The 27,178-nt window shown below is 36.0% G+C and overlaps 2 protein-coding genes across 11 annotated transcripts; one reads left to right on the top strand and one right to left on the bottom strand.

Annotated features, from left to right (window-relative positions):
- Positions 1 to 9,016: 9,016 nt before the first annotated feature.
- LOC148854170 (Small GTP-binding protein) lies at positions 9,017 to 17,342 on the top strand. Of its 9 annotated transcripts, none has more exons than XM_088984007.1 (12): positions 9,067 to 9,586; positions 10,491 to 10,546; positions 10,640 to 11,241; positions 12,746 to 12,902; positions 13,068 to 13,122; positions 13,600 to 13,667; positions 13,754 to 13,858; positions 13,953 to 14,024; positions 14,301 to 14,414; positions 15,336 to 15,476; positions 15,567 to 15,626; positions 16,856 to 17,342. In XM_088984007.1, the coding sequence occupies exons 1-12, from the start codon at positions 9,236 to 9,238 to the stop codon at positions 17,019 to 17,021; spliced, it is 1,947 nt and encodes a 648-aa protein (XP_088840133.1). In that variant the 5' UTR covers positions 9,067 to 9,235; the 3' UTR covers positions 17,022 to 17,342. The 9 variants fall into 9 exon arrangements, 7 of the variants coding, with proteins under 7 accessions (XP_088840130.1, XP_088840128.1, XP_088840129.1 ...); XM_088984006.1 differs by having other exon boundaries at positions 15,333 to 15,476; XM_088984005.1 differs by having other exon boundaries at positions 12,656 to 12,902; positions 15,333 to 15,476.
- Positions 17,343 to 20,854: 3,512 nt separating this feature from the next.
- Positions 20,855 to 26,689, bottom strand: LOC148854169 (SNF1-related protein kinase regulatory subunit gamma-1-like). Of its 2 annotated transcripts, none has more exons than XM_088983998.1 (6): positions 26,400 to 26,689; positions 25,705 to 25,876; positions 23,757 to 24,199; positions 22,664 to 22,930; positions 22,078 to 22,250; positions 20,855 to 21,349 (listed from the first exon to the last, which is right to left on the bottom strand). In XM_088983998.1, exons 2-6 carry the CDS (start codon positions 25,871 to 25,873, stop codon positions 21,067 to 21,069), a joined length of 1,335 nt encoding a protein of 444 aa, XP_088840124.1. In that variant the 5' UTR covers positions 25,874 to 25,876; positions 26,400 to 26,689; the 3' UTR covers positions 20,855 to 21,066. The 2 variants fall into 2 exon arrangements, with proteins under 2 accessions (XP_088840124.1, XP_088840125.1); XM_088983999.1 differs by having other exon boundaries at positions 25,711 to 25,876; positions 26,400 to 26,540.
- Between the last annotated feature and the right edge of the window lie 489 nt (positions 26,690 to 27,178).

The following is a 27,178-nucleotide window of genomic DNA, read 5'->3' as shown; positions in this document are numbered from 1 at the left end:
ACTCTCTTCCATCCTTAGTGAAGAATGAATGCTTGATGCCAGTTTAGTCATTAATCAGGCCAAAACTTTCCAGCACAACTTACATACATCAATGGAGAATAGTTGGGAGAAGAATGGAAAAGAGAGACTAATATAGTGGAAAGAGGAGGTAGGCTGGTAGTGGGTTTGAAACCCTATACACACTGATCTAGTTTAGATCTGACAAAGAGGACAATGAATAGCGTCTTCTTTGAAGGGTAGTTTTTGGATTTATAAATGTTTGAAATTGCATGTGACATTATATGCGTTAAATAATGAACAAAATACTAACAACAAGGACTAAACTATCAAGGGAGTTCAAGTATTAATGGCATGCTTTAAAGTTCAGGTACTAAAGTGAGATTAACCCTAAAGTACAGAGTACTAATTTGAAATTTACCCATTTACAAAAGAAAAGTAAATTGGGAAGTAACTATAAAGTCTAAAATATCTTTCATCAAAAAATAAGTTGTAGACACTAAAACTCTTGGACTGAATGCTATTAATGATACTAAATTCCAAAAACACTTTGAATAACAACAGCTAAGGACAAAAAGATAGATAACCACTACAACTTCAACTTAAAGAGGGGAAGCTGTGTAGCAAGGACTAAAATAGACTATTAAACTCAAACCCAAGTGATCTTTGGCTATATAACCATGGCTGGTACAATCCACCTTAAAAAGAGAATGGATATCTTTCCAACAAAAAACTGTTTCACCAAATTCCAACGTGATTTATACCCACACATCTCACCTATGTTTGATATGTATGGACATAGATTATGTTGGGAGCATTATTCCCCTAAAAAACTTATGTCCATGATTATCCTAACATAACCCTAGAACTTGGTAGGAACAAAAAAAAAAAAAAAAAATTTTGTAAGCTTCTACTATGCTTTTTGTTGAACCTAGAGAGGATGGCTTCAAACTCTATATAGATATTTTCACTTGCTTGAAGATGCCACCCATTTTCAAAAGAAATCATTAAAAAAGGGAAAGTCTACGATGTTGGAAAGACATACCATAAAGGTTTTAAGCAATCACAACCCCATGAATTTTGATGGAATCCCAATGGAGCCTAGATTTACTCACAACAAAATGTTATATACATGCATCTATATCCGTACATTGGAAACATCTTCCCCCTACAAGAGATGATTCGTAAGCATCAATAAAATAAAGAAAGGCCACATTACAAGAAATGATCCACAAGTATCTCCTCATTGATGTACCGATTTTACGTGCACACAAGTGTAGTAAGTGTTTTGTAGTAAATAAATCCACACTCCCCATGAATGAGCCAAAAGGTTTTGACTTTTTCTTGTGTATTCTACTTTGATCACTTTAAAAGTAATGAATAGAAAAATATATGATCCATGAGCATTACTTTAAACTAGTTTCCATTCTATTATTTTGATAGGCTTGGAATCTACAGTTGTTCCCACATCTATACCCATAACACATTATAGTTGCACATTGGGAATATCTCCTATATCATTCATGGAGAGATATTCTTGGCACACAAGAGTGGTGTTTTTTGTGAGTAAGGATGTGGGAGATATTCCTAATGCATAACCATAATGTGCCATGTATAGGGATGTGGGTATCTACTACCCACAAGTTGTTCCCATATCCCAATGCACAACAATGGTGTTCTGTGGGTAGGGATGTGGGAACAATTTGTGAGTAGTAGATCCAAAGTGTATCAAGGCTATAGTTCTTTGTCCTCACTTCTTGTGAATTTACATGGGATTCTTGTTGCAGTAATAAGATGATTATCTTTAGTAACTAAAGCATAAGCAACACTATAATTTCTCATTAAATAATAGGTGAATGGATTTCCCAAACATTTATAAGGAGAATATGCTAGTCTTTGATATTTTCTTTTATTTCTTTCATCCATATTAGCATTAAAGGAATGTAGAATTCAGTTAGATGTTGCAAGACTTCCTCCTTTTAATGTTTGGTAGTAGCATGTTCAACCATGATGCCAAAAGCTGTTGAAGGGATGCATTTGATGCTTGGTTTGTGTTTAAATGAACTAAGTTTCATAGTATGGTGGTCATTGGTTCCATTGTCATTTTTCTGAAAAATGGCCCTTCCTAGCATCACATAGGCATTTCCCCGTAGAAGTTTGAAGTGTTGTTTAGTTAAATTGTTTATCAAAGAAACATATATCTTGAGTTGTGTGGGAGCTATTTGTTGGGGGAAACATTTTTTTATGTTCCCCCAATGCTTAGGTGTTTTTCACTATTGAACTTATATGGTGCTTAATGGCATCTAACAGTGCCTAATAGTTAAAAAACGTTAAAAGGGAGATGTTGTACAAAATGTTTATTAAATAAATGACAACAAAACTAAATAACCCCTTCAAACAAATGGGTAGTGAAAGAACAAATGCAAAAACGGTTCATCTTGATCGACTAGGGGTTTTCATTATATGGTCTAGACCACTAAATCGTACTAAACCAAACCATAATCGATGGTTTGGTCTTGTTTGTCCTTGAAACAATTTGGTTTGGTATGAGAATTCCTCAAGCCATAATTTTTTTTCTGTTTGATTTGGATTTCTAAATGTTAGAAACCATAAACACGTCATTGTTGTTTGTTTCAATTTTTAACTTGTAATTTGGTGCCCAATGAGTTGTTTATGTTTGAAAAAGTGAGTGTAATTTATATAATAGTAATAGGTGACATTGATTAACATTTCAATTTGATATTTGAATTATATTTTTAGGGTAAATTTCTTAAACTACCCTTATGGTTTAACAAATAGACCAAATGTAGTCTTATTGTTTAAAAATTGACTAATGCTACCTTACTCTTTTTGACAATTGACTAATACTTCTTTTTATCGTTAAGACGCCTTAATTTCCCATTAACAAAAAGATAAAATGACTAATTTATCCTATCATCGCCCGTGAGCGGAACTGTTACGCCAGCTCTGTCTTCGACCACTGTAAAGCCGGTGGTCATGTAAAACCCCTATTTCTCGTGGCTGCAAAACCCTTATTTTTCTCTCTCATTCTTTTTCCCCATCGTTGTTGGGTTCACGAACAAAGCAATAGAACATATGAGCTTCAACAACTGTTGAATGTTGCAGTGGTCACCAGCTTTCAGAGAGCTTCAGCAAGACGAACAGGAGAGATCTGCCGTTACTCTCTGTTGCTTGGTCTAGCCAAAACACAAGAAAAAAAGGAGAAGGGGACATCCGCCGGTGGTCGCCGCTATTGTCGATGATAGTCATCCATGTTTTTAGTTAATCTCTATTTCAATTTGCAACCGTGCTCGCTGAAGTCGACGATAAGAGCAACAATCAGTTTCCAAAACCACCTCCAATCATTCCATGGAGGCCAAGGGATGCCAAGGGAATAGACCAGTGTCGTTGCTGAAGTCGATGATATTGTCTCTGAAGTTGACGATAAGAGCAGTAAGAGCAGCAATCTTGCGAAGGATATCGTCTTTGAAGCCGACGATACAACAGTAGCGAGGCAAATTGCGGATTTCTTCTCTGCTATTTCAATCTGCTCTTGTTGATCTTCACGAGGCTTTACCTGTCTGAATCTTAGCTTATCTTTCGAGTTGTTCAGTTTCTTCAATGATAAGACTGAGCCTCACCATTGTCTCAACTAGTAGAGAAGTAAAGGCAACAAATGGAAGTGTTTCAGAGAATTCAAAAATCGCAGCCCAAAACTTATTCAGCACTGGCCTTAACAGTCTCCTCTCTGACTCCTTAGACTACTCAGTAACCCGATTAGATCGCCACTCCAGTAAAGCTAAGGGATCAATTCTGACAAAGGATAGGGAGACTCTAGAGTCCTTGGTGGGGTTCTATTTGGCAACTGTAGCAATTTGGTCAGCATGTTTCTGGTTTTGTTACTGGTGTAGAGCACGGAAGACGAGCTAAAGAAGAGCTCTTATAAGAGTAGAGCACGGAAGACGAGCGGCCGTTTCTAATAGCCACCGGTAACACGTCACTGAAGACGAGCGGAAACATCAACCTATCGCTGAAGTCGTGGAAGAGACCACTAGTGTAGCCACCGGCACTGAAGACGAGTGTCGGCGCATGGTGCTAGATTTGTCAGGGATCTGTAGAGGGTTCGGAGGTGAGGGTGAGCTCTTTGTGCCTGAGATGATGCTATCATTTTTAGTTCATCGTCTTCCGTCTCGGATCAACTGTTCATCTACGGAGGGCTTGGAGATCGGTGGATCAACTGTTAGTCGTCTTTTGTCTCGTATCAATTGTTCATTTCTCTCTCCACAACAATTAATGAGTTTTTTTCGATAAAATTTCTTTTTCGTGAAAAAGAAAACATTACCTGTAGATGGAGATTAACAAGCTGATCAATCTCCATTGTCTCTTTGTCTCCGACAAAACTCACACTTAGACCGTCTCTACCATTTGTGACGGAGAGGTTTTGGGGATGGTATTTTAGAAACAAATGTGGTATTTTTAGGAATGGAGGTGGGAAGGGTATTTTCGGAATTGTTCATAAATATATTACTCATGTGATATCACATGTAACAGAAAGTTAACGGATGCTAATGGTAAGGGTAGAATTAGTCAGTTTTAGAAATAGTATGGGTAATGTTAGTCAATTTTCAAACAGTAAGAGTGCGTTCAGTCAATTAGCTAATGGGTGTAAACGAATCGAATTCGAATCGGATCAGACAATATCTGAATTCTAATTCAATTAGAAAATTCGATATTTGAATTCGATTTGATATCCAACGGATATTGAAAATTAATATCCGAAAATCCAATTAAATATTTGAATATTCAATTCGATTAATTAATTATTTTAGATAATTAATAAATATGTAAAATAAATATTTTATTTGATATAAAGTATATAAAGTATATAAATTAATTATTATATATAAATTATATAAAAATATTTTGTATATTATATATAAGAATTAAATAATCGATCGAATTCGGATATTTATCAAATCGAATCAGGTCATATCCGATTTCGAATACCATTGACACCCCTAACCATAAGGGTAGTTTAAGAAATTTATCCTATTTTTTATTTATGTAGGTATGCATGTTATTTGGGCTTTCTAATTGGGTTTAGTCTAATAGAATGACAGAAATTACATTAGAAACTAGACCAAATCATCATAGAATAGTTTGGTCTAATTTGATTTATATATTAAAAGGATTTGATTATGTTTGAGGATTTCTTAAACTCTAATTTATTGATTTGGTCTAAAATCTTCTATAACCCAAACCCAATCGTACTATGAACACTCTTAATCATGATAATTGCAAATATAGCAACTAGACCAAATCATTTTGGAATTTGCCTTCAATGGGAATGCCATTCCATAAGGCTTTTCAAAGAAAACATTAGTGCTTATAAAGTACGTTTAGTTTCCATAAATATGACCATTTGAATAAGGTGGAGATGAGAATTGTTGGCTATCCAGGATATTTTATAAACAGACTTGGCTAAAAAGATTCCATTGGTTGTCTTAATCCAAATGATATTATGCAGTGAAATATTGTTGAAAAAGTTAGGTGTTCCATTTTTGTTCATTGTTGGCAGTGTTATCAAAATCTAACAATTTATGATGTGATTCACAATTTGAATCATGAATCCTATGGTTTCAATTTAAATCTCATGTTTAGACCCTTTATACAAAAAACCTTATGATTTTTGTTTAATCTTGTGATTTGATTCATGAATCTTATAATTTTAAACCTTATGATTTTTGTTTGAATCATGTGATTTGATTTATGAATCTTATGATTCATATGATTAACGCAATTTAATTGTTCAAATAAAATTAATTATATACATTATTGTTTTTTTTTTGTATTTAGTTTTGTCAATAGATATTTATTTTAAAGTCATTACAAGAAAATGATTTATTTATACTATTTAAAACTAGCAAACATTAAGAGAGTGTGCTACGCATGTCTGGAAGTATTAACCATATATAGTGTTGGGATTTAACTTGTATGACCTATACAGAAATTAAGCCAAGTATCCCATATCCATTTTATATGGCATAGATACGCTGGTTAAAGGATCATGTGTGAGTTTTTTGACTTAAGTCAAACTTGATTATATCATCTCAGACTTCTATTTTACAAGAGGTAAATCCATTGTTTTAAGTACATGTATCGTATAAGTGAATTATAAATAAATGGTAAAATCGTTTTTTTATATACTAGTGTAAGAGCACGTGTCATACACATGTTAAATAAGTATTACCATTAACCATATATGATATATGGTATTTAGATTTAACTTTTATGAACTACACAAAAACTAAGGCAAATATTTGCTTAATATGATATATGTAAATTTCTGACAAGCTTGTAAAAAATAGAAAAATCTTATGATATAGTCACAATTTTCAAGACATTGTTCATTTAGAAAAATAGGATACTGGAATGCCCTATGTGCTAAGTTAGTATTTAGAGATCCTATCTTAATCCTGGTAACCATGAATTTTGAAATACTTTGATTCTTTGACCATTATGTATGGCCTAGCATAGATTTTGCTTAAATGGTTTGATTTGTTCGAATAGCTCGATAGCTTTCTTCCATTAGATTGAACTATGCGTTAAAGCTTTGGCCGCAAAGAGACCATTGCACATTTTTTGTAGTATTTTTCTTTAATATATTTAGCCCTATGGTAAACTCTCATTTCTCAATATTTATGTGAATCCATATTTGCTTTGAAAACCTCATCATGTTTATCTCCTTTTTTTCATTCTAAGCTTGAGTCCTTAACATTTTGCTTGGCTGACATAGTAGATTAACACTTTTACTAATTAGAAACATTTTGAATTTTGATCAACATCAATCGATCATTTACCACTTCTATGATACCAATTGATGGGCTATCAATAGGGATGTCAATGGGTTAACAGTAAACTCAACTTGACCCAACACTATGGGGTTGGGTCAACATCAAGTTTATTGAGGTGTAGGGTTAAGTTAAGGTTTTGATTCTTTAATCCGAGTGATCGGATTTGGGTTTTGGATGACCTGCATCACTAGGTCATAATACCCCTATATTTAGGGTATTCTTGTAATTTGTTGACTTCTAACTCCATAACCTTTAAACTTAGGATTTCGTTTCATGTTTATTTTGGTTTTTATTCTTTCACCAATGAAGAGAGTGATACCTTAGAACTTATAACCTAAAATACTAACTTAATATAATGGATTTTAGATTTTCAAAAATTTGTTATTAAAAAAAAAAATACAATTGAAAGATTAGGATTGGGTTGGGTTGGGGTAGGTTTTACTTGGCCGAATTGTGGCAATGGGTTCAAAACATTGGTAAGGATTTAGTTAGGAAGTCAATTTAGATAAGAATGGATTGGTTTCAAACACCCATGCAATATAAAAAGGGTTGGATTTGGTTTGGGCCATATTAAAATGGAGCATGTATAGATCGTATTTATGGATCCCTTCAAATATGAATATAGATTCAATAAGGATGCAAGGCCCAGAGACTCTAAACTTTCCAATATGAACTCAAATTTTGTTCACAACTCTTTCATAATCTCCACAACCCTCTCTCTCTCTCTCTATCTATGTATGTACACATACACATCCGATGCATGTATACAATTAAGTGTTAACCATATATGGTACGAGGTTTTTAGATTATACTTTTATGATCTGCACAACCCATGGCAAAGCATTGGCTTTAAAGCATGTCAATGACATTATTTTTAATCAAAACATCTAATCATCTAGATAAAATCTACTGCATACAAATACTTAGGCATCCTACTCTAGGATTCAAGGCCAATACTAGAGCAGAATCTCTCATCCTCTAGTTAAAATCTAATACAAATTTTTAGATGTCTGCATTTTCTTGTTAGATTTTAGGGGTTTCCATTCTTGACCAATTTGAGCACCAAGGTAGAGATGTTCCACATGTAATACTTAGGTGAGATTTGTTTTTAATGCACTTAGGTGGCATTTGATAATTGCAAGAATAGATGCTTTAAAAAACACTGCCAAAATATAGTTGAAAGGGGAATGAATAGTTGGGACAAGGCTTAGAGGGTGGGAATGATCATGGGTTGGCTTGGGATAATAAGGACTATATATAGCTTGGGCTTGGGCTTGACCGGTATGAGCTTTGGGCCTAAGTCATTAATTAAGTTTTATATAGTATATATTATACACTAATATTTTATATTATATAAGATATAGTATATGTATAAAATATATTACATAATTTATATAAAATAAAATGTTACATATATGTGCCATTTATAATATAATATCAATCATGTATACATGAATATATATTTAATACATAAATAATATATTGCTGGCCATGCCTAAACAACTAAACATAGGCCCAAACTCTGAAAGTTTTCGACTAAGCTATGCTGGGCAAGAAATTATCTCCCCCAAATCCCTATGATGATATTTATGTTGTGGGCTTGATTATGATGGGTAAAGATGTACCGAAAAGCTTATAATCAATCAATCTACGTTATAAAAGTGGTTATCAATCAGGTGGGATTTCATCAAAATTTGACGAGGTTCTAATTGCTTAAAATCTTTATGGTATTCTGTTTTGGGCATTATAGATTTTCTCTAAGACTGTGTTTGGTTGCAGTACAAATTTATTTGTATTAATGTAAATGCATGAAAGTGTAAATATAAAAAATGTAAATTTTTATTTAATTTAATTTTATATTTTACTTTATTTTGTTTCATGTCTTAATTTACTTCATTTGTATTGTAATCAAACAAAATAAGTTAAAATTTAAAATAAAAATAAATTAGAATTTATACTTAAATCATTTGCATTGTTATGGTTTTGCATCAGTGCAAATTTATTTGCATCGCAACCAGACTAAATCTTGTCTTTCTTTAATCAAAAGAAAAAAAAAAAAACTTTTATTCACCGATCGTTTAAATATAAAACCTAAAAACCTTAACCTTAACCCGATCCAACCTAACCCAACATTTTGGTTTTAATTCGGGCTAAGCCGGCCCAAGTTGCTGCACTACCGTGTCACCTAATTCCCGAATAGGTTAGCTTCTCGGTCCTGAAACCGAGAGTTGAGATTTGAGACTTGCGAACGGAACAGAGCCGAGCCTGTTGTGATTAGCTCTATTTTCCTTCCCTTCCAGAGAAAGCTCTCTTCAAGCTTGAACGATGCAACGAAACGGAAGCCCTGTATCATAAGCCGGTAAGTTGAAGACAGGAATCCTCAAATGGGCTATTTGAGTCGAGCTTCGAAGACGCTTAAACCATCCAGGTACTTGTATCTGTTATCTGGGGTTTCCACGTATAGTCCATTTTCTGCTGTATCTGGAAGGATTCCAGTCGCTGGTGAATTCGGTTGGCGCTCTATTGGTGGGCAGCGTGTTCTCTGTTCCCAGTCCCGCCAAGGTAGCAGAGAAAATAACATAGATTTGAGCCAGTATCCTCCTGAAAGAATTCGAAACTTTTCTATCATTGCTCACGTTGATCATGGAAAGTCTACCCTCGCTGATCGGCTTCTAGAGCTCACGGGGACAGTCAAGAAGGGCCATGGTCAGCCGCAGTACCTCGATAAGTTGCAGGTAGACCCCTCTGTGTATTTGAAAGTTTTCCTAAAGTATTTTCCTTTACAAGAAAGAAAAAGAAGAGATAGAAAATTGCGTTTATTTTCTTATTATGTGGAGTACTAACCCTGATGGGTAGTGCATTTCGATATATCAATACGTGTATGTTAGTTCCGTCCAGAAAACACAAAGGCAGAAGAAAGTAGCAAAATCCCATTTGGATCACTTGCATATTTCTTCAATCTGCTCGAAACGATTAACTTGTATACATGCCCATTTAGAGAGTGATCATGTCATGTGTTTTTGACATTTTCTCTAGCAAATAATATTCTTCTGTTTGTTATTTATGTGATAAATTATAAAAAGGAAGATAAAAGCAAAATTCATCGAGTAGCATTTAGGAGCTAACTTATTTCTTTCTAACCTTTCAGACTGAAATATTACTTCAAAGATCATACTAATTTATCTGCTCTTGAACTCGACTGCCTCTGGATTAAGGAGACTAAAGCTTTCTTGAAAGAAACAGTTTGATAAATGATCAAGAATAATTCCAAGGAAGTGCTATAGAGGGAGAAAAATCCATCTAGGCAACAATTAACAGCTAGAGAGTTACCCAGTTCCCTTTCATTTTTTTTCCCTTGAATTTACACTTGATTGAACCTAGGAGTTTCCTGTCTGCAGCTTTCTTTTTTATGAGAAAGAGATGTTTGAGTTTGGGATCATTTCAGCTTGACATAGGAGCTTTTCAAGGAGTACCTCAATTTTCTTTAGCCAAACATATCTTCCATTTCTATTATTTTTGGTATACTTTTCTACTCTGAGTGTGGGATGATTTTTGTTCTTAGATTTGTTCTCTACTTTTTTGTTCTCTTTTATTTATTGTTTAAGATGATAATTTTGCATTATCTTCTTATACTTATAGGTAGAAAGAGAAAGGGGAATCACAGTTAAAGCTCAGACTGCAACTATGTTTCACAGGCACAACTACGGTTTTCTTAATATTAAAAATCCTGAAGATTCACCGAGTTTTTTACTAAATCTAATCGATACACCTGGTCATGTGGATTTCAGCTATGAAGTATCAAGATCTCTTGCAGCTTGCCAGGGTGCCCTTTTGGTTGTTGATGCTGCCCAAGGTGTTCAAGCACAGACAGTTGCTAACTTCTACCTTGCTTTTGAATCTAATCTGACCATAATACCCATCATAAATAAGATTGATCAACCAACTGCTGACCCAGACCGCATCAAGGCTCAGCTCAAGTCCATGTTTGATCTTGACCCAAATGATGCCCTTCTAACTTCTGCTAAAACTGGTCAGGGACTTGAACATGTCCTTCCTGCTGTTATAGAACGAATACCTCCTCCTCCAGGGAAAAACAGTCTACCTTTACGGATGCTTTTGCTGGATTCTTATTATGATGAGTACAAAGGAGTAATCTGCCATGTTGCAGTTGTTGATGGTGCTCTGCACAAAGGGGATAAGATTTCATCAGCCGCAACTGGCCAAACATATGAAGTTTTGGATATTGGAATCATGCATCCTGAACTCAGACCTACTGGAGTTCTTTTGACTGGACAAGTGGGCTATATGGTTAGTGGCATGCGTTCAACCAAGGAGGCACGTATTGGAGATACACTTTATCATACTCGAAGCATTGTAGAACCTCTTCCAGGTAAATCTGTTCTTTTTTTCTACTCATTATTGACAGTATGCTTTCTGACTTCTCAGATCTGCAAAAAATGATAAAAAACCCTAAGATTTTCAAAATAATGTTGGCAAACTGTGATAATAGTTTTGAAGGGGGCAGGGTGAAACCAAAAATGCAAAGGATCTTTAGAGGGGCAAGAACAGCCTAACAACAATAGTTATGCTACAGATCAAACGAAAGAGTGGTGCTGGTTAAATAGTAGCCAATCCTTCAACAAATTCATTGTCGTTTTTTAATGTTTTTGAGAGATAACCAGAATGACAGTCTCTGACAACATAACCTTTGAGAATAAGCAAGTTAAAACCTTTTTCACACCCAGCCCAAAGATGAGTCTCATGAACATGTTGCATTGGTCTAAAGAAGAATGTGTCAAAAAAAAAATCTAAAGAAGAATGTGGAATATAAATCCGAACTAAGACCAATGTAAATTAACCATAATTGGCTAAATAAAGCATAAAAGATCTCATTAAAACACAAAAAGAGCAGTTACTATATTTGTTTTCAATAAAACAATACAAACACAAAATGAAGTGTAACTATATTTACATAGTTATTTATTGTCAATAAAGGTGTGGTAGTGATGTTTACACCCCACACTTTGGGGAAGCAAAATGCCTAGCCTCGTAATAGCATTGTAAAACATCGTTTGATGAAAAATGTTGACATCATCCCTGGTGGCATATTGCAGCCATGCACAAAACAGCTCAATCCATTTGTAGGTGTAGACTAGAAAGTGCCCCATTGCTCAAAAAGTGGACAGCTCGGCTTTTCTTTCAAAGGGTATTTACAGTTTCTGTTTCCTAAAGAAAGCTGGATATTCCTTCATGGCTCTGTGTCATGGATTAAAGGGTAAAAATAACCATCACTCTTGATCCATCTATTCCAATTTTAAGTTGTTTAAACCTAGTTGCATTGCATGTTTCGGCCTGCTGTTGCAATAAAAGTTTTCTTTGATAAAGAAGAAACATTTTGTTAATTATCAAAAAAAAAAAGAAGAAACATTTTGTTGAAAGAAAAATGAAGATTACAACCAAGGTGAAGAGATTTAATCCAAAAGCAACTGTCTAATCTGCAATGATATTATGAGCCACTGCAATAACTTATTCAAGTGACTGTCAGTCTCCAGATGAAGGGCTAAGTTATGCATGCTGCTTGGCTGTTACATGTATAGTGTTTTTCCAGTTACTAATTTCCTTCAAGACAAAATAATTTGTTTAGATATGGTCAAATTATATCAATCTGGAAACATGGTTCAGTTTTGGATTCACTTTCTTATTACTGTTACTTTGTTATCTGATTTGGCTTAGTTGTTTCAATTTTCTCAATGTGATTGAGTTCTGAACTTTGTATTTGATACAGTTGTCTTTTCTTAATGCAGTATGTAATCAGAATTTAAATCAACTGGTCCTGACTCTGTCCTTTCTTGTGGTCTTTTTGTCTCACTTGGTAAATAATTCTAATGTTACAGGCTTCAAGCCTGCAAAGCATATGGTTTTTTCTGGTCTTTATCCGGCTGATGGATCCGATTTTGATGCTCTTAACCACGCGGTAGAGAGACTTACCTGTAATGATGCCAGTGTTTCTGTTACTAAAGAGAGTAGCACAGCACTTGGACTGGGTTTTAGGTCAGAACATCTGCATCTGACTGAGAATATCTTTTCTTTTAATATTTTAAGTATAAGTATTAGCTTTATCTCTGATTTTCAATTATAGAACCTAGGATCTGTTTATTTAAACTGAGTTAACATTATCTAAAATAAAATCAAAACTTACTGGCATTCACTCTGCAGATGTGGATTCTTAGGTTTACTTCACATGGATGTTTTTCATCAGCGGCTTGAACAGGTACTCATTCCCTATTTTACATTTTCTTACCAGCAAATTAAGTAAGATTTAGGGTGAATCTGTAGTCCAGGTACTATAAATAGGAAGTTTAGGGCAGTGTGTTTTAATTTTTAAAATGGCCACACTAATGTTCTCATGGTGGATGTCTCCTAGTTCAGAAAATCAATATGGTGATATGCTTGTAGCTATTTAACATTGCAAGCTGTCAGATTTTTGTGGTCTGTTCAAAATCATCCACCAATGGTTCAGAAAGAAATCCATTGATTAGTGCAATTGTTATCCATTTGATTTGTGTTTTGATCTGGGAGGTCTTGGGGACCAATTGATTAGTAAATCCTAGGATCCTAGCCTGGTTCCAAGATAGTAATTACATCAATAAACCTTAATATATAGATTTACTGAGTGCTAATGGATTACTCATAAAGCCATCAGTTTATTTCTGTATGTTGATCTCAAATTCTTATTTTGTAATTACAGGAATATGGAGCTCGTGTCATTTCTACTACTCCAACTGTACCATATATATTTGAGTACTCCGACGGAAGGTATCTGGTCTGCCAATCAATAATGTTGCTTGTTGTTAGTTTTAGATTTTCTTTGCATAATCCTTATTCCTTGGTGTCAACTTTAGCAAAGTTCAAGTTCAGAATCCAGCTGCACTGGCCTCAAATCCAGGAAAACGTGTAACAGCTTGTTGGGAGCCTACTGTAATTGCTACTATTATTATTCCTAGTGAGTAAGCTCTTGTGTTCCCTTTCTATTTGGCATAGTGTGTCTAGACAACATGCAAACCCTTTTCCATTTATTCTTTGTTTCTCATTTGCTTAAAGATATGTTGGACCTGTTATCACCCTTTGTTCTGAACGGAGAGGGGAGCAACTGGAGTACTCATTTATTGATAGGTAATTTTCTCCAACTTCATCTGCGTTCCTGTTTCTCTCCTGTTTCTCATCTATCTTGGACCAAATTTATGTAATTACATTCTTTATGTGTATGCATCTGGTACACTCAATGGAATTCTAAAGTGTCAGAAATTCTTTTGGAAATTTAGAACCATGGCTTGGATAATTGGAATTTATAATCCTTCAACTGGTTGAGTATTGCCTCTAGAACTTGGTTTTGCATTTACCTTTTGTGAACTAGAAGATGACTCGTCTTTCTTTCTGGTAACTGTGCAGTCAACGGGCCTTTATGAAATATCGACTACCATTGAGGGAAATTGTTGTGGATTTTTACAATGAACTGAAGAGTATAACCTCTGGGTATGCAACATTTGATTATGAGGATGCAGAGTAAGTCATTTCTCCCTCTCTCTGTGCATCTGTAACTCTGTACAAGTATGCATATTTGTTGATTGGTCTATATATAGCTGCACTCTCCAAAACAAATGCGCAATCCTGCCATGAGGTTGCAAGTTATGTAGCTTGCAAGGTTGGCCAAACAAATAGTCTGCTAGGGCAGGGTCCCTATATATATGAACTTGATGTGCTTGCTTAGGTTTCTCATAGTTTTATGGAAGCCCACAAAAGTTCCTTTGTGCAGTTCTTCTGGTTACATCCATGTAAAATGTTGATCTAGACCAGGGTCATCAGTGGGATGAGTTAGTTTCACTCAAGTGATCTTGTTTGAGGTTGGTCTTGTGGCTCATGATCCAAGCCTGACATTGTGTTAAGGTTGTTTTGACTAGATGAGCATGAAACCTCCATTTATGTCATGGAGGGATGATATCAATTCTGAGCTGAGCTTTCATCAGAACCATGAATTTCCGTATTGGCCAAGTGCTCACCTCCCCGAGAACTAAAAAATGTCTACAAGGATTTATTTTGAAGTTATGGCAGGTACATTTGGGGTGAAACATGTTCCATAGATAGATTGTGGTGAGGGGAACATGCGAAGCTCTTTACAGCTCAGCTCCCTAGAGCAGCGATACATGGAAGAGTCCTGGTTGTTTAGACCCTAGAAAACTCAAATCAATCCACTAGCAAACCGGTTTATGTATTATACATAAATGGATTGCAATTAAAAGAACTGAGGGGAGCCATGCCTGATCTATTAGAATCTTGGTGAGCCAAACCCAAAATTGGCACCTTTGGCTCTGCACTACAGTCTGAGCTTTGCAAAGCTTCTGTGTTGACAGTTCTAATCTGGGCCACTGCTTCTCTCTCTCATGGATAATTAGCCATTGCTTTTCAATGTTGTATTGTGTTCAGCAGTTACCAAGCCTCTGATTTGGTGAAACTTGATATCCTTTTGAACGGACAACCTGTTGATGCTATGGCAACCATTGTTCACAATTTAAAGGCACAGCGTGTTGGTCGTGAGCTTGTGGAGAAGCTGAAGAAATTTATAGACAGGTTTTTACTGTCTATGTAGTTTTGGATCACAAGTTTTGAATTTCATGCATTCTTTATCTAAAAGCTTGAATATTTCACAATGTTGAACAGGCAAATGTTTGAGATTACAATACAGGCTGCCATTGGATCAAAGGTTATTGCAAGGGAAACGTAAGTCCCATAAGTTTTCTCTACTAAAACTTTATCTTTTACTAAAATGGTCTAGACTCTGATCTTCTCAGTTGTTGGCTTCTTTTTTTTTGGATAAAATAGTTGTTGGCTTCATGTGAGCAAGAGAAGTGTTTGATTCTATCTATCTTTATATGAGAACTGTCAGAGCTCCACCCGGATCTCTACACCGGAAGTTGACTATCAAATGATTTTAACTATTCTATTTGATGGTTTAATTATCCAAAGACTACGGCATATATCTTCTGCCTCTAGTAGATCTCCAATAATAACAATAATAAGTATATTGTCATTGTTATTATTATTTTGCATGCTTGCAAGCATTGCAGTGAATATATTCTAGTTTGACGATTTAAGTCACTTGTTTGTGAAAACATGATAACAAACATAATAATATAGGACTTCATATTGAAAATTATAGCTTTGAATTTATTAGGACTTCGCTAAAACTGCTTTTGACAATGCCATTGGTAAATAATAATATGCATCGGATAATGTTATTGATAAATAATTGTTCACGTTCCAGCTAATAAAATACATTCCACATGGAAATGCACTCTCCTGTGGGCATCAGTCATGATATTCTCATTTAATTTTCTTCAAGAACTAGGACATGTCATTGTGGTAGAATGAGATATTTTTTTTCATCAAAAAAAAAAAAAAAAACTCATTCAACCAGAAAGGTTCTCTTCTTGATTTGGTTCAGGTAACTACTATAATAATGCATCTCTCTCATGGAGAGATCTGCTGTGACACAATAGTTTCTATCTTGTAATCCTTCGAAATGATAAAAGTGGTGTGGAAAACAATCCTGTAAACTTTGAAATTGAAGATAGAGAATACTACTCAGATTGATCTCAAAAAAGCTTACTCCCAACTAATTTTAGTCAGCTAAATAAATCCTGAATTGCTATTATGCTTTATTAAGGCCCAATGACCTCCCCAGGCATGTTCAACCAGTTTCCTTTTTGGCCTTCATGCCTCTTTTGGAATTCTTAACCTGAATTAGGTGCTTCTAAACAAACTTGAATGAGGCATTTCTTTCTAAAATCTTACTAGGTCCAGCAAGCAGTCTTTGATGCATGTGTCAATGTAGAGAATGATATCATCATTTGAATTAGATTGTACTGTGGACATTATAGTTCTCTTGAGTATGCATCAAAACACATACTGTTAAACCATATAATCCCCTTTCTGGACTTGCTTTCCAGGATATCAGCAATGAGGAAAAATGTTCTTGCCAAATGTTATGGTGGGGATGTTACACGTAAAAGGAAGCTTCTCGAGAAACAAAAGGAGGGAAAGAAGCGGATGAAACGTGTGGGCTCTGTTGATATACCTCAAGAGGCTTTTCATGAACTTCTAAAGGTCTCTTGAAAAGAGATAAAGAATCAACCTTTATGTAACTGAGAGAATTGTTCTCCTTTCATTCCTTCTTTGTTCAATTGTTGTATTTAGTGGATATTACAGATCAACTATGTTTGTCATTCTTTTTTATTTTTGAAGGTGCCAGCTGGCTCAGCTAGTAAAGTCAGTGGATGTAGATCCCACTGACCTGTGTTCAAATCCCGCCTTCACCCTTACCCTCAAGGTTGTCTGTCCAAGAAAATTAAAAATGTTGGTTTTCTTTTCTCCTTCCTACAGAAACTTGTCAATGGAAACCATTCTATATTATATTTCCATTTTCTTTTAATCCCATATAAGCTTATTCTATCATTTCGTTACAGGTTTAAACACGGTTTCAAGGTTCAAAGTATTGACACATATCAGCCCGTATCGGCCGATATGTATCGTTCTAGGACCCTTCCGATACACCCCTATAGTGGGTGTATCAGAGGTCTGACTGGTTCAGGGGGTGGAGGAGCCCTAAACCGGATCCCCTGAACTGGTTTCAGAAAAAAATAAAAAAAAACAGTATCGATTCGCCCGATACGCCGGTAGGGGTGTATCGATATTTTGAACCTTGCATGGTTCCACTTTTGGTTATGACCTGTTTGCTACAAAGATCACCTCTTCCTATTGACTAGGTTGGCTAGCACCTCCAATTGAAAATAACGGCAACCCCTAATGAGCATGCATTTGCCCCTTAGAACTTGACTTTGATTTGCTCTGATAATGTATGGAGGATTGGGCCAGCCTGGCTCGTGCGTAGATATTCCAACTTGGTTCATCTGTTAAACCGGATAACCCCCTCATTATTGGCATTGTTAAGTCTTAAAGGTTAAGGGCGGGTGTTCAAACTGATTCCAGATGGCAAATTTGATGTTTATTTTAAGCGAGACTTTCTGAAACGCCATCAATTTCTCCTAGTCATTATAACCCATATATAAAAACTACCCGTAGGAAGATTTAACTTTGATCTTCAGGTTTTATGCTGAAAGGCAATAAATCTATCACTATGCTATACTCCAATTACTTGTCAAAGCTGCATGGGTTCTGAATATTAACTTTACATTTCCTCTTAGTGGATGTTTGTGGATAAGGATTGATTATTTACATGCTTATTTATAAATATTAATAGAAATTATATTGATTTTCTAATATAATCGTACACATGCATACTCTGCTTCTTCCATCATTTTTCAATGTTTACCAATTGTTTCACATTTCATATAAGCCACCAAAGCATGTATTTCTTATGTATGTCTAGGATTCATTTGAATTTTCTGAGCATATACAGGCGCATCTTTACTTCTCCACTGTATTCATGTGTATCTAAAATATATAATGATTCGTTTGTTAAAGTTTTCTTTCTGACGCTCTTTGCATTTACAATACTTCGAATCTTATTTCAGAGTGATTTGACTTGGGTTGGCTTGCACATGTCAGTGAGAGAATCTTCGGGGGTTGTCAGTTCGGTGACAAGGTTTCTTCTCTCTTAATTTCTTAAAGGAGGCCAACATTGGTAGACAGATTGAGTTTCATTTTGAAACAATACTACTTCCTATCTTATGCTTGGAAGTTGGAGCAGCACTCTTGGAAATATATACCGATTACCAGATGTCGGTCTTGATTCTCAACCTATGAGATCTTCATGGAAATCGGTCGCAATGGAACTCCATGATTTAAGACATGATGCTAAATGGTCGGTATTAGACTGCCATTGAGCTTTTTGAGTAGTTCATTTCGGATGGATTGGACCCGGATTCGACTATTCGGAATTCAATGGATAGGTGATTTTTGTACTGATGAAGGAATATGATGTTTTTAATTATTAAATCATTCACAAGCCTTTACCGGTTTGATCAGGAATTCCAAGTCCATCCAGCAAGACCTCTCGAAACCCAGCTTTGCTAAATTATGATCTGCTTCATTTGCCTCTCGAGGAATCCAACAAAACCGAATCGAGAGGTTCCTTATAAGCTTCAAAATGTCCTTCCTGATGTAAATCAGGTCCTGATGCAATAGCTTATCCGGATCATAGAGAAGATTAATCAGCTGCAAGCAATCAATTTCCACTTCAAGATCCGAGCGGCCCTTTCTTTCGATAGTTTTCAGAGCTTCAAAAAAGAGCAAGAGCTTCTTGTCACGAGGTGCCAATGTTGAAGCCATATGACCCGACCCTAGTCCCCTACAATGAAGGGTTGACAGAAGAGGTTTTAAGAACATCCTAGAAGCTCCTTGAAGTCCCACGACATTTCAAGAGAGTTCAAGTATATTCCAGAAGCATTTTAGAAGATTCATGAGGATCCTTGGACACTAGATATTTGTACACTATTCTAGAACAATTGTAAAGCTTTGTTGTACATAAATGTATCTAAGGGAACTAAGATAACTTCAGAAGGAAAAGTCTAGAAATATGTCTAGAACATTCATACTCTAGAGAAATCCAATAGGCAATGGAAATACCTATATAAAAGGGGACTTCCTCCTTCATTTGCATTCATCAATCATTTAAATGTTGTATTCCTCCCTTGAACAATATAAAGAGTTCATTTGAGTTTTCAATTTCTCTTTCTTTATGTGCTTTGTGCCCTTGTTGACTAAGTATGTATCTTAGTGTGAAGAAAAAATTGGTGAGCTACTTTATACCAAGAGCCAGAATAGTGCTCTAAGTGAAAAAGGCTGTCCTGTGGAGTGCCGAATAATTGTCCAAATATTGCATGACGCTAGAAGAGACTAGGTCCATGACATTCTGCTACCAAGGGGGAGGACGTCACAAAAGAACCACAGCCTGCCCACCAACACAAACCATTCCCATCTCTTGCAGTAACACCAAAGGATCCACGATGATCTTCAACAAACAATTTCTTGGTGGAACCCAGCAAAAAAAACAGCCGCCTTCTTATCAGATTTTGAAGAGCTTCCCAATTCTTGTTGCGAAATAGAGCAAATTACCTTGTAAGGATTCGAATTGGTATCTTCAAAATAAAAGGCATTACGTCAATTCTTACCAGATCTCCCATAAGCTTAGAATGATTCTCTGCATAAACCCATCGACATGGTACTTTTTGTCCAACCAGCAGTCAAAATAAGTAGTAGCATTGATATTACCAGTTCTAAGATCAACATTCAAACCAAACCAAACACATTTGGCTCTATCACAATGAAATAGAGCATGCATCACTGATTACTGTTCTTTCTCGCATCTTAAGCAAAGAGGTGATTGGACAATCTTTCTACTAAACAGATTTTTCCGAACTGCTAACCCATTTGTACAGTATCTCCACAAGAATTGTTTCATTTTTGGTTGCACCGGGAGCTTCCAGAAAGCTTTGGCTTTGTTTAAATTTAGTTTGGTTGTCTTTCTTTGTCTTGCTTGTCTGTTGTTTTGTTGTTGTTGTCCAGTTTTAATGAAGTTACTCTTTACCAAAAAAAAAAAAAAATAATACCGGTTTGATTGATTTTTTCTGCTTTCCTTACTGCAATACACGAGAACCTTATGCTTCTGTCTCTTCCTTTCTTGGTGCTTGATGCCTGTGCATGTCACTTGGGAATTGGATCTTCTGACCACAACACATTGCTAGCCATGCTCACCCAGTCGTACGTTGAGAATATCGGTGATTACAACACAACTGATGTTATGTGCGGCTGGGTGAACATGGCCAACAGATCCGGGCTCGTCACTCGGATGCTAACCTGGTGGTTTAGTAAATGGCTTAAAAACTTTCAGCATTGGATCCTGGGAACCCTACTCCATACGTGATTCTCTCTAACCAACAAGTGCACTGGACAAGGAAGTTGGAGAGACGTAGAAAGGGTCACAGGGATGATGAAGGATAAAGTATTAATGAAACTTGCCGGTTCTAGTTTTACAATATGATAGGGTTGGGGCTTCAAAAAAAAAAAAAGAAAATAATATGATGGGTTAAATAGTACACCAATCCAGCAATTATATCATAACATGTAAAGCCTGTAAACCAGAGTTGGAATTTTCTACACTCATTTCATCAAGTGATTGTTGTCTCCAAGAACAGCACTTTCACTGGTTCAACATTTCTCTCACAGCAAACCCAAAGTAATCATCAAAGTGGTTTGGAGGCTCAAAGATGAAGCAAGAAATCACATCTCTGAGTGTAATGACGCCAATAACTTCATCTTCATTGCCATCCACTACATAAATCCTGTGAACTGATTTGGAAGCAAGAGTTCTGATCACGCTACCAAGGAGTGTATCAGGCTTGCATGTTATTGGTGGCATAACCTTCCCAGGTTCTTCTGCAATTGATGCGATGGTGTTCATGAAATCAATCACGGTGAGCTGCCTGCAAGAAGAGCAATGCAGAAGAGGAAGTAGTACAATCAGAATATATAAAAACATATAACAGTAAGTAACCAAAACATAGATGGTTACAAATGCAAGATCATTTCAAGGTTTGAAACTTAAAGCGACCTCTGATTATTTGTTGCATATATAATTGATTTACTAGAGAAGGCAACCAATACAAAGATATATATATATATATATATATATATATATATATATATATATATATATATATATATATATACTTTGTGATTTTAGAATAGAGATGACCATATCAGTGCAACAAAATTATTTTTGTTGTAAAATGAATTTCTGCCAGCCAAATCTTATAACAAAATTAAATTGAGTGCACTCTAATTTAAGAGTTAATAGTTAAAAGATATTAAGGTGGATGTGGATTTGCTTAGCCCATGGCCATATGACCATATCAGTGCAACAAAATTATTTTTGTTGTAAAATGAATTTCTGCCAGCCAAATCTTATAACAAAATTAAATTGAGTGCACTCATTTAATTTCAGAGTTAATAGTTAAAAGATATTAAGGTGGATGTGGATTTGCTTAGCTCATGGCCATATGCATTCAAGTTCAACAAGTTCTACTGGGACCTAAAGGCCAGCCAAGCCAGATCCGGTCTTTCTTTCAGTTAAGGCTATAGAGATTTAATTTGGTACTTATGAACTCTCATTGCTTTCAGTTAAAATTCACATTTGTGTACTCCAAAGCACCTGAAACTGGAAAAGAGTCCAGGGTTAAGCAACAGATATCTGATGTCTCTTATGCTAATGTTTCCAACTATCTTTCTTTTGGGGCCCTCTACAACAGGAAGACCGCCAATTTGTTTGTCCTTCATGCGCTTGAAAGCTTCCAGAATCAGTTCATCACTCCTGATGCTGAGGACCTGACAACCAGAAAATAAGAATATTCTTGATATTCCATATTGAATAACAAGGAATAAAAATAGCAACCGAAATATTATAGCACTCAGGCTTGTCTTCACATATGCACCACAAAGATGCATAATTGAACTGATTAATTAAACATTGATAGATGTTGAGATATCCTTTCCAAGCATATAAAGATGGCTACAAAGACCAAATGATCAAAGAACTCAAAAGCGTCCGACTTTTGTGGCATTGCTTTATTGTGAAATCTTATATAATTGAGATGAAACTAAAGGGTGACTGTGGCGAGGGCATGTGCAGTGCCTCCTTTCTTTCCACCATCATCTTCACAATAAGTGGTTCAATTGCAAGTGCAAGATCTACCTTATCATCTATGCTGTAATATATACAGAAGTTATGCAAATCTCACCTCATTATGAGACATAAAAGGAAGCCCAAAATCATAAATTGGACGTGCAGAAATGCAATCAAACCAGTCCCTTCCTTTGCACTGTTCAAGGCCCTGCACAACTGCTGACTGAGTAATAAAATTCCTAATAAATGGCTTGCCTGTTTCGATTACTGGGACACTCCTCAATCTGTACTTTGAGAGCAGCAGCAACACAGTCAACATGGAACTATCTGTTGAAACGGGAAGAAAAGGAGCCCACCGAAAGGACTTAACTATTGATCTCACCTGGACAATAAGTAGCAATAACAAGTACAGGATCAATTTACAAGAAGGGGAAAGAAAAGTTGCCTCCAAGAAAATAGACCCTTATGGCTAGTGTAAACTAGAGTTCAGCCCAGCTGGTTGCATTTGTATTGATAAAAAATGGTTGGAAACTTTGTTTTCACTGTAAAAGGGGAAGGATATAACTGAAATACAATACTATGCCTTGGTTAGAAACTCGGTAGATTCTACAATACCCATTGTCAGTGGGTTTGGACTCAAGTCAGGGCGAGAAGCTAGAAAGAAGCTGTTCTCCCCTTCTTATGCTGTTCATTTGCCATCCATTAAGGGGTGGATGATCAGCACTCACTCGTCTAGTGTTCCATCAAGGAGATAACCCCACTCCCCCACGCCTCCAAGCAGAAAGTAAGAGGGTCCAACAAACTATTTCAAGATTGGATAATTATGTGCATCTCATCCAGTCATTTCTAGCCTACCCATGCTGGATGAGAGTAATTGAATATGAAGTTCTCGCCATGGGTGCAATGTAACATGACTATTCCATTGTTCTCTCTAAAAGGTCAAAATGTGAAGGCTAGAAAGTTTGAATTTCATTAGGAATCTGAGATGAATGTAGGATATGATGCATCTTTTCAAAATTAGATAGTTGAAACAACAGAAAAGAAACAGAAAATCTATAGAAGTATATCACTTGAACAATATCGATATAAGTTACAGGATACTTTGTCCATATGTGGACAGTTGAAACAGTTAACCCGAAACATCAAAGTTTAAATTTAAAAACACATGGCAACCCAGCTGTCTGATTCTCCAATGAAGATAAACTTACTGTGGTTGACTTAAAAGGCTCCTCCTGAAGGATAACTTTGTAGAAGTCTTCCCCCAGAGAATCAGCGGCTGTTGGAGCATCTTTCCCCATCACTCTGTCTGCAGCCATACCACCAGCCACTGCTGCACCAACTGCAGCAACGGTCAACCCAGCAACTGCAATAGGACCAGTTGCACCTAAAGCCAGTACACCAAGTGCACCAACAGCACCTGCACCTACTCCAGCAGCTGTTGCAGAACCTGCTGATATAGCAAGTGCAGCAAGTTCTGCATTCTCTAACACCCAGAGAATGATTGCAGAATAGTCTACTATTCCCAAATACCTATCCCTCCAATCCAAACTAGTTCCTGCATCTGGATTTCTTACTGGAGCAGACATAATCTTGCATTCAGATAGAATTTTAACTGCATCAGCAATAGATGCATCTGCTTCGATTTCAATAACTGCAAAGAAGAGAATGATATATCTCAGGCATTGAGAGGTTAGAAGGAAGAGTTTTATATCTCATCCAAGGGAGTCTTTAGAAATAAATATTAATATAAGCACTAATCAAGCGATTTTGCAGAAATTGGTAACTAGTGGATACATAAACATGTGTATTTGTGCACCGCGCACATATATCCTTCACAGGGTATCTTTAAACAATGAGTTCCACAAACAAAATGTGGTTTGCTGTCTGAATAAATCATCTGTGTTTAACGAGAAAGCATATGTTGCTTGCCTCACATACACAAGCGTGTACACACTGTTACAGTTAATGTGCTAGAAAGTTAAACTATTTTATGTTTATTTTGTCTTCTTCTACACCATGTAGAAAGTAACTTTAGTTGGGTCTTTTTCACATTTTGTTAACCCGGGTTAGTTGTAAGAAGTGTATAGAAGAAGCTTCTATTTGGTTTGCTCAATAAGCCATTTTCATAGCAGAACCAAGCACACTGCTCTCAAATATCACTTCATTCGAGATGCCATTGAAGGTGGAAAAATTGAACTAGTGTATTGCAGGACCCAAAAGCAATTAGCTGATATTTTCACCAAGCCATTGGCAAAAGAAAAGTTTGAAGAATTAAGAGAAGCATTAGGAGTCCAACAACAGCACATTAAGGGGGAGAATGTTACAGTTAATGTGCTAGAAAGTTAAACTATTTTATGTTTATTGTCTTCTTCTACACCATGTAAAAATTAACTTAGTTGGGTCTTTTTCACTTTTTGTTAACCTGGGTTAGTTGTAAGAAGTGTATAGAAGAAGCTTCTATTTGGCTTGCTCTCTACCTTACTTCAATCTATTTGTACGAAGTGTATAGAAGAAGCTTCTAAGAAGAAGAAGAAGAAGATTTCAGCCATTCTCTTGCTCTGTTTTTGCTCTTTACCTTCAATCTGTTGCATGTAAATCCTCTGTTCTATAATATTTTCTCCACTTTGCATGCACCCACAGGTAGCTGAAACTATAGCCAACATCTAACACACACACACAGAGAAACCGGGAAGCATGTAGACAAAGACTCTAGCACAAGAGCATATACCAATTCAAGAAATGATTCCTTTAGATAATATAATCTTGTGAGCAAAAGCAACCATATTCATGGGTTTCAACAGAAAATTAAAAAAACATCAATATTGTAATAATGCAAAACAGATAACAAGTAGTAACCAAAAAGCTTTGCAGAATGGTAAAAGAGTGCATAGATAGACAATGAGACCAGTTTCAGTACTTGATGAAGAGCCAAAGCTCACTGTTCCAACAAAATGCAGAAATTTCAACTGAATTTAGAGACTTGAGTTTTCTACATGACCATGGGGAAGAATATAGGGAACCACCGCAATTATTACTCAATTCCTCCATCAAACTCCAAAACAAAAGATAAATAAAAATGTACATTGAAAGAATTCAGAGAAAACTTAAAAGTTCAAAAGTAAGTGATGACTGTAAATAAACAAGAATGGGAATCACCTATACCCCCTGGAACGTCTGGAAAGGATGAAACTGGAATCCTGGTAAACGCTCCCGTTAAAGACTCCTGTAAATGATGTGGCAATTTTTTCCTTGACTGGACGGTATCAAAATACGCATCATTGCTTGGAACTTTTGAACATGACTTAGCTTCTTGCGGTTGTGCCATTATCTATTCAAGAAACCAATTACACTTTGAAGTTAATTACCTGCTAACTTGAGAAATCATGCCCTAAGCACATTTATCGCTTGCAATAATAATAGGTAAGAACTGAAAAGATTTAGCAGACGAAGTCTCAACTTGGGCCAGAGCCAGACCGAGACTGCCCCGACGCCACATTTCTCTGCAATTGAAGAATGTACAGAGGTTCACCATAAGTCGGACTCATTCACACCGGCCGGTATGTGGCGAGTGGCGACTTGGCTTATTTCCTTTTTAAGAGATGAAGGTGGTATCTGGTAACGATCCAATGGAATGCTTCTAGTGTTTCTGATTTTTTGCTCCGAGAACATCAGAAACGTTGTGACAGCGTTACCAAGTGCCACCAATCAAAGAATCAAATACAATTGTTCATTCCCTTTTTCATTCTCATAGATCCCGACGAACCAGATAGTCATAACAGAGATACTGAATTTTTATAAGACTGATCGAATGCAAAAGAATTGGATAGGAATAAACCGAAACCATGACGTACCTTTCCGCTTGAAGTTGAGTAGATTGGAAGAGTATAGGGATTTCTGAGACAATTAATCCGTTCTTCCTCCCCTCCTGTCTATTTGAAAAACAGTTACGAAATTGAGATTTATATCTGAGCTCTAGTTTTGCGAAGTGTGCCACTTGGAGATGCGTGTCCAACATTTTTTCTGTCTTGAACAAGTCACGTGCAATGTTTGGTCGGTTGCTAATGCAACTGTTTCGGTTCAACTGTCAAGGGAATTGGATGGTGGAGGGCTTGAGAGCCCTTAGCTTGCCCCGCTACAAACTAGGGCTGATAATAAATCGGAAATTCAATTTTATCCAATTTTAAAGCAATTTAATTCGGATGTCCGATAACAATAACATCCATAGCCGCATGCATGTTTGAGACGTGTGACTATAGTGTTGGCGTTGTGTGCGGTCTAAAAATTCGTTAGGCTGTGTTTGGAAGAGGTCTAAAACGTTTTTTACACTGAATCATAAATATATGACCGTTGTATTTTGAAATGGATGTAAAAATATGTTTAAGTTTTACTATTGATGTAAAACTTTAAAGGAGATAGAGGTTTTACATCTATCATTGATGTAAAATTATAGTCCATTCAAATGTACGCAAAATTGAACCGATTTATAGTCTTACGTCGATAATAATTACACTCTTTTACCAAATGCGTACAAAAGCGAACCGATGTAAATTTTGCATTGGTTCTTGATTTACACCACATCCAAATACAGCCTTATTTATTTATTTTTTTGTTATTTTGTTGTTGAGTTCAA

This window comes from Nelumbo lutea, chromosome 4, assembly GCF_056320005.1.
Source record: "Nelumbo lutea isolate HS-2025 chromosome 4, American lotus-T2T, whole genome shotgun sequence".
NCBI lineage: Eukaryota > Viridiplantae > Streptophyta > Magnoliopsida > Proteales > Nelumbonaceae > Nelumbo > Nelumbo lutea.
This window is presented reverse-complemented; position numbering and strand designations above follow the sequence as displayed.